At 35.0% G+C, this 7258-nt stretch overlaps 1 protein-coding gene across 1 annotated transcript in view; it reads right to left on the reverse strand.

The window, feature by feature from the left end:
- LOC107633700 (S-adenosylmethionine carrier 1, chloroplastic/mitochondrial) overlaps nucleotides 336–7258 on the reverse strand; it is a gene marked incomplete in the record, with an annotated part of 9532 nt that continues 2609 nt past the window's right edge. The window contains 10 exon segments of the mRNA XM_021119347.1: nucleotides 336–717; nucleotides 4242–4322; nucleotides 4515–4576; nucleotides 4790–4841; nucleotides 4924–5013; nucleotides 5123–5218; nucleotides 5330–5383; nucleotides 5816–5906; nucleotides 6382–6458; nucleotides 6885–6967. Coding sequence (XP_020975006.1) covers nucleotides 586–717; nucleotides 4242–4322; nucleotides 4515–4576; nucleotides 4790–4841; nucleotides 4924–5013; nucleotides 5123–5218; nucleotides 5330–5383; nucleotides 5816–5906; nucleotides 6382–6458; nucleotides 6885–6967 — 818 coding nt within the window.

Genomic DNA, 7258 nt, shown 5'->3' on the forward strand with positions numbered 1-7258 from the left:
TGAATGATGGGAAAGCCGGAAAGGTGACAAAGGGAGGCAAGTGTGAGTGGAAGCAAGTTAAAGGATTGGACAAGATTTCGTTTTGGGAAATGGCGGTCACCCCCATAGCTTGTAGTTACAGCGATGCGAAGTTGTTTCTAGTTCTGAGAAAACACGCCTGAGAATGAGAGAGATGCGATCACGTTCCCAAGAACAACGAAGTTGGTGAATTTTAGGGTACGCTTTGTTGGTCACACACCAGAGCCTCACCTTCCCACAGGATATTTTTCACTTTTCAGTTAAATTGTGTAGTTTACTCCTTCCTCCTGCTTAAGATTGAAAAACACCCAAATCTTTTTTGAACGATATCATACTGCAGTATTGTACCTCGTTGGCTAGTTTTCTTAATTTTGATACTCCCGTAAACAAGTTACTTGTTACACAAGACTTTGTTATAAGTTTCTTTCAGTGGAGGCCTTACACTAACTATCCAAACGAAACTGTAATCTTATTCCTATGGCTTAAAATTGAGAGGGAATATAACAAAAATTATATCAAATTACACATGAAAAATGGCACCGAGAAAAGTGGAGCTGCGACAATCTCTTATTCAACCTTTTCTGGCTGAGACTCTGAAGGTGTAGGACGCCTCTCAGCCAGAAAACGTTTTGTACCCTCAAGAACACCAAAGAATATCGAACCACCGATCCCTATCCACAGTACTCGAGGCCCAACACCCTGTAGTGAATCAGGTTAAAATTAATAAGAAAAAAAAACAACTTGAAAGCACATTACAAAGCATTGAAAATTGAAGATTTTTCCATTGCAATATGGCAATAGCTTTCTGAACCTGCTCTGAGCAGTTAAGGTACAGTTCATAATTTGGTGAGAATTTGGACCATGCTAAAAGTTACCACTCAAGCTGGTGTGTCCAAGAAAGCAAAAATCCATACCTTCAAAAGTGCACTAGGTCCTTCTTCCTTGATAATTGTTTGAACACAATCTACGATTCCATTATATTGGTTTGTAGATCCCTTTAGGAGGAAAATGAGAACTTTGTTAATGGATTGATAATTGAAACTGGATATTCTTACTGATTTGCATGCGGATTACAGTACATAACATGGAATCTTCTGCATATGGCGTTATACGAGTCTCATGTGAAAACGAGATTGAAAAGGAAGAATACAGCAAAAGAAAAGTAGTAGGAAATAGGATTATTTAACCTGAACCATTAATCTTGTCTTGATGACATCAAGGGGAGTTGTTATAGCTCCAGTTAGTGCACCTAATACAGCAAAAGAAAAGTAGTAGGAAATAGGATTATTTAACCTGAACCATTAATCTTGTCTTGATGACATCAAGGGGAGTTGTTATAGCTCCAGTTAGTGCACCTAGAAAAACAAGATTGTTAATCACATTTTAACACTGGCATAATGCTTTAAGTGCTACTGTGCTAGCAGCAATCACACACCTTAAGAGGTTAATTAAGAGAGTGGGGATCTATGTTGTGCTACAAGCCTACAACTTAGTATGTGTACACGTGTGTGTGTGTATATATATATATATAGGAGTAGTCTTCTGATGTCATATAAATATTTAATTACCTGCAAATGCACCAATAATTGCATTTTCTGGATCATTCAAATTTCTTCGGGCCTAAAAATGGAGTGGCAGTCACATCCTCCATCAAGAAATACAGTGCAACAAAACATATAACTATAGAGCTTGAGAAATTTACCGCAGCCATATAACCCATCCTAATCTGCTCATAGATGCAAAACTGAATAGCATCAAAGGGCAAATCCCGCAATAAAAAAGATCCATACCCCTGGGTTTCAAAGATCAATGTCAAAGAAAGATTTTAGCATACAATCACACATGGAAAATAGGATTGTCAAATGTTTCTCAAAAGGAAGACATAGTGAGGAGTTTCATACAGCATAAAGTCCTTTAAAACCTTCCTTAGCAGCAATGAAGCGGACAGCACCAGCAGCTGAAGTAAACTGTCCAGTTTGCATTCGTTGCTTAACAACCTGAGAAGCATTAAAGAAGATGAAATCGTTCAGATAAAAAGTCTTACAAGTTGTCCAGCAAAACAGTTTTCAACCATGAAATATCATTCTTACAAATTAGAACTAATTTACCTCTGTTGGAACGCGAATCAGTGAAGCAGCAATGCCCCCTATGGCACCTGCAGTCTAATAAAATTTAAAATCCATGTGAGAGTTTTGTTTTACCTTGACAAAAGAAACATATCACAAAGAACTTATCATCAAGAAATGCATGTTCCAGCAATATTGCCCCTAATGGAACCTGCAGTCTAATGAAATTTACGAGTATCTTGAAAGATTTTTTACCCCCTATCCAAGGACTTTACATCAAGAAAAGTATGTCCCCACAACAAAAAAATGATACCATAGCATCAACTGTTGTACATAAGTCAATCACAACTGGCCAAATTTCAAACTTGAAGTTAATGTACTTGGTACTTGGCTTGTTTTAAAGCTAGCTTAACATATTTATTGAAACATTTTGAGCATGATACTTAAAAAATTGGTAACGTGTTTAAACAACGTAAATCTTCATATGCCTATATTTTCAGATCAAGGTTTATGTAGGTAATATCTTACCAGATGAGCAAAAGCACTCAGGTTTTCAGGAAACATCCTCAACAGTTTCTGCTTCATAGGCTCATAAACTCCAACAAATAAAGCTGATGCCCTAAAACATTTAAAAGCAACACCAAGGTGTTAAAGAAAAAATTTATGAATTCATACCTTGATAAGTAGACAACAAAAAATCTTGAAAGCTAAGTGAAAAATTGAATGATATCACAGTTTACTGGCAATGCTTATTTGAATCCATGTCTCTACTAAAAGGACTCTTATATGCAACTGAGTCATAAAAAGAATTGTAGAGAAAGACATAACTGAAAATGAGCTTCTGCAGTTAGAATTTAGAATTTACAAACTTCCCTTGTTTTTGTAGCTTATATAGAAAGCACCTTCATGAAAAATGCCAGTGTATTAAGCTAGGCCACTAAGCACTAATTGGTTGAATCATCATCAATGGAAATGAACATAAGCACCCAATGACTATCCAAGTGTTTTCAAAGATGATTAGAATTCTAAGATTGTCTAGTCAACATAGAAAACCTATAATGTTATACAAAATAAATATAAATTTAATACAAATTTTTATCTAATTTGTATTCAAATATTTATAATATTTCAAAAAATAAACAAATTCATCGTATTATGAAACTAAAAAAAAACTACTATAAACAAGCAAGTCAATATAATTCAAAATATAAACAAAGTGTATTGATACATCAACTATAATAATAAGTAACAAACATACATCAACAAAGTCTATTGAATAAATTAAAAGTTGTTAATGAGTATCCAAAGGGCTCTAAATGATTTTCCTCATACTAGTAAATTAAAAGACCTATATTGCAAGCAACTCCTATTCAATTTCCTAACTTATTTGAACAATTTTTGCTGCTCTAATAATTAATAGATGAAGTTGGTGAAGGAGGCCCTGTATTAATTCCATTTATCTCATCTGCAAAATTCACTTCACTTGCTCTTTCTGCTGCTTCTTCTTCTTCATCATCCCAGCTTTCCTCACACGGTCACAAATATTCTCTAAGACCAGATCATTCATGTGCTGAAATAGTAGTACCTGAAAAAATTAAAATAATTAGATGTTGACCAATAAAGGATCGAGAATGTAACACCATGATGCAAATAATGCACAAAATCCAGAATATATGTTGCATAGTCAATAGTGATCATTCTTAACACTTTGCTGCTAAAAAAAAATAAAGCACCCTTAACCGCAATAAGTAAAAATAAGATGAGTCTAATGTTCTTAATAGCAGGTCTCTCTACGGTGTGAGTATGTCTCTTCTGTTAATTATCTCCTTTTATTGTAAAACTTTGCTCTAAACTACCTACTGAACAATGAGTATTTCAAGTTCAAGTTCATAGCATTCAATTTTGGCTGATCAGCAAACCAATTTTTTTATCAGCAAACCAATGGAAGCATTCAATTTTGGCTGATCAGCAAACCAATTTTTTTATCAGCAAACTAATGGAAGCATTCAATTTTGGCTGATCAGCAAACCAATTTTGGTAATAGCTTTCTGAACCTGCTCTGAGCGATTAAGGTATAGTTCATAATTTGGTGAGAATTTGGACCATGCTAAAAGTTACCACTCAAGCTGGTGTGTCCAAGAAAGCAAAAATCCATACCTTCAAAAGTGCACTAGGTCCTTCTTCCTTGATAATTGTTTGAACACAATCTACGATTCCATTATATTGGTTTGTAGATCCCTTTAGGAGGAAAATGAGAACTTTGTTAATGGATTGATAATTGAAACTGGATATTCTTACTGATTTGCATGCGGATTACAGTACATAACATGGAATCTTCTGCATATGGCGTTATACGAGTCTCATGTGAAAACGAGATTGAAAAGGAAGAATACAGCAAAAGAAAAGTAGTAGGAAATAGGATTATTTAACCTGAACCATTAATCTTGTCTTGATGACATCAAGGGGAGTTGTTATAGCTCCAGTTAGTGCACCTAGAAAAACAAGATTGTTAATCACATTTTAACACTGGCATAATGCTTTAAGTGCTACTGTGCTAGCAGCAATCACACACCTTAAGAGGTTAATTAAGAGAGTGGGGATCTATGTTGTGCTACAAGCCTACAACTTAGTATGTGTACACGTGTGTGTGTGTATATATATATATATAGGAGTAGTCTTCTGATGTCATATAAATATTTAATTACCTGCAAATGCACCAATAATTGCATTTTCTGGATCATTCAAATTTCTTCGGGCCTAAAAATGGAGTGGCAGTCACATCCTCCATCAAGAAATACAGTGCAACAAAACATATAACTATAGAGCTTGAGAAATTTACCGCAGCCATATAACCCATCCTAATCTGCTCATAGATGCAAAACTGAATAGCATCAAAGGGCAAATCCCGCAATAAAAAAGATCCATACCCCTGGGTTTCAAAGATCAATGTCAAAGAAAGATTTTAGCATACAATCACACATGGAAAATAGGATTGTCAAATGTTTCTCAAAAGGAAGACATAGTGAGGAGTTTCATACAGCATAAAGTCCTTTAAAACCTTCCTTAGCAGCAATGAAGCGGACAGCACCAGCAGCTGAAGTAAACTGTCCAGTTTGCATTCGTTGCTTAACAACCTGAGAAGCATTAAAGAAGATGAAATCGTTCAGATAAAAAGTCTTACAAGTTGTCCAGCAAAACAGTTTTCAACCATGAAATATCATTCTTACAAATTAGAACTAATTTACCTCTGTTGGAACGCGAATCAGTGAAGCAGCAATGCCCCCTATGGCACCTGCAGTCTAATAAAATTTAAAAGCCCTGTGAGAGTTTTGTTTTACCTCGACAAAAGAAACATATCACAAAGAACTTATCATCAAGAAATGCATGTTCCAGCAATATTGCCCCTAATGGAACCTGCAGTCTAATGAAATTTACGAGTATCTTGAAAGATTTTTTACCCCCTATCCAAGGACTTTACATCAAGAAAAGTATGTCCCCACAACAAAAAAATGATACCATAGCATCAACTGTTGTACATAAGTCAATCACAACTGGCCAAATTTCAAACTTGAAGTTAATGTACTTGGTACTTGGCTTGTTTTAAAGCTAGCTTAACATATTTATTGAAACATTTTGAGCATGATACTTAAAAAATTGGTAACGTGTTTAAACAACGTAAATCTTCATATGCCTATATTTTCAGATCAAGGTTTATGTAGGTAATATCTTACCAGATGAGCAAAAGCACTCAGGTTTTCAGGAAACATCCTCAACAGTTTCTGCTTCATAGGCTCATAAACTCCAACAAATAAAGCTGATGCCCTAAAACATTTAAAAGCAACACCAAGGTGTTAAAGAAAAAATTTATGAATTCATACCTTGATAAGTAGACAACAAAAAATCTTGAAAGCTAAGTGAAAAATTGAATGATATCACAGTTTACTGGCAATGCTTATTTGAATCCATGTCTCTACTAAAAGGACTCTTATATGCAACTGAGTCATAAAAAGAATTGTAGAGAAAGACATAACTGAAAATGAGCTTCTGCAGTTAGAATTTAGAATTTACAAACTTCCCTTGTTTTTGTAGCTTATATAGAAAGCACCTTCATGAAAAATGCCAGTGTATTAAGCTAGGCCACTAAGCACTAATTGGTTGAATCATCATCAATGGAAATGAACATAAGCACCCAATGACTATCCAAGTGTTTTCAAAGATGATTAGAATTCTAAGATTGTCTAGTCAACATAGAAAACCTATAATGTTTGAAACATCATGCTATCCATGAGGTTCTCACGGTAAGACACCAGCAAGGTTCCCTGCCAATCCAGAATAAAGTCCCTTCAGTATTAGTTTTTCTCCTCCCCGAGCGGCCTGGATTGGAGGAGAGCATCATCAGTATGGTAATGTCAAATGGGAATATTCTGTTTGCTATTAAAAAAAGAATCATTATTTGTTGGCAATATATTTCTGTGGTCACTAACTTAAAGGATCACATTATAAAAAGAAACATAAAAATGGCATCAGGAGCATACATAGGTCACACATATTAAGAATAGATGATTGGATATCGATCATTGCGACTAGATCAATTGCATCCTAGGAAAAACTTATTACAGCGTTGCCTTTTTCTTTTTTTCTATCTTTAATAAATAGATAAATAATTGCAATGCTTTACAGAAGAATCTAGCGTAGCTGGTACTATAGGGATATTTTATGGTTGGATCAGTATTGCACATTGTAAAAATCAACACACAAGCCACGATCTTTGTTGTAAATTGTTTCACCATGGAAACCTACCTGCAAACGTGTTTTTATAGTGTCAATTGGGTATAAAGCTGTTTCAACTACGACTCCGGCTGTACCTCCTGCTATAACGCCCTCTGCAAAATATATTAGGCTCATCAAATAGATTCAATTTTAATAAACTCACCTGGATCATACATTGCCTGCCAACTTAAAAGATAAAACACTACTCCTTACTCCAGTCCTTCACGTCATATATATAGATCAGGGGATATCATATCAACCTTCTATGTAAAGTCGGTCTAATGGTAATCAACAATTGTGAAGTTTTGGCACTCCCTTAACAAGTTAATAATGCTCCCTCACTCGTACGAACAAGAAGAAGCGGCAGTGTTTATCAATGCAATAAAATCATTTTTGTTCCCCAG

The sequence above is a fragment of the Arachis ipaensis genome, chromosome B03, assembly GCF_000816755.2.
Source record: "Arachis ipaensis cultivar K30076 chromosome B03, Araip1.1, whole genome shotgun sequence".
NCBI lineage: Eukaryota > Viridiplantae > Streptophyta > Magnoliopsida > Fabales > Fabaceae > Arachis > Arachis ipaensis.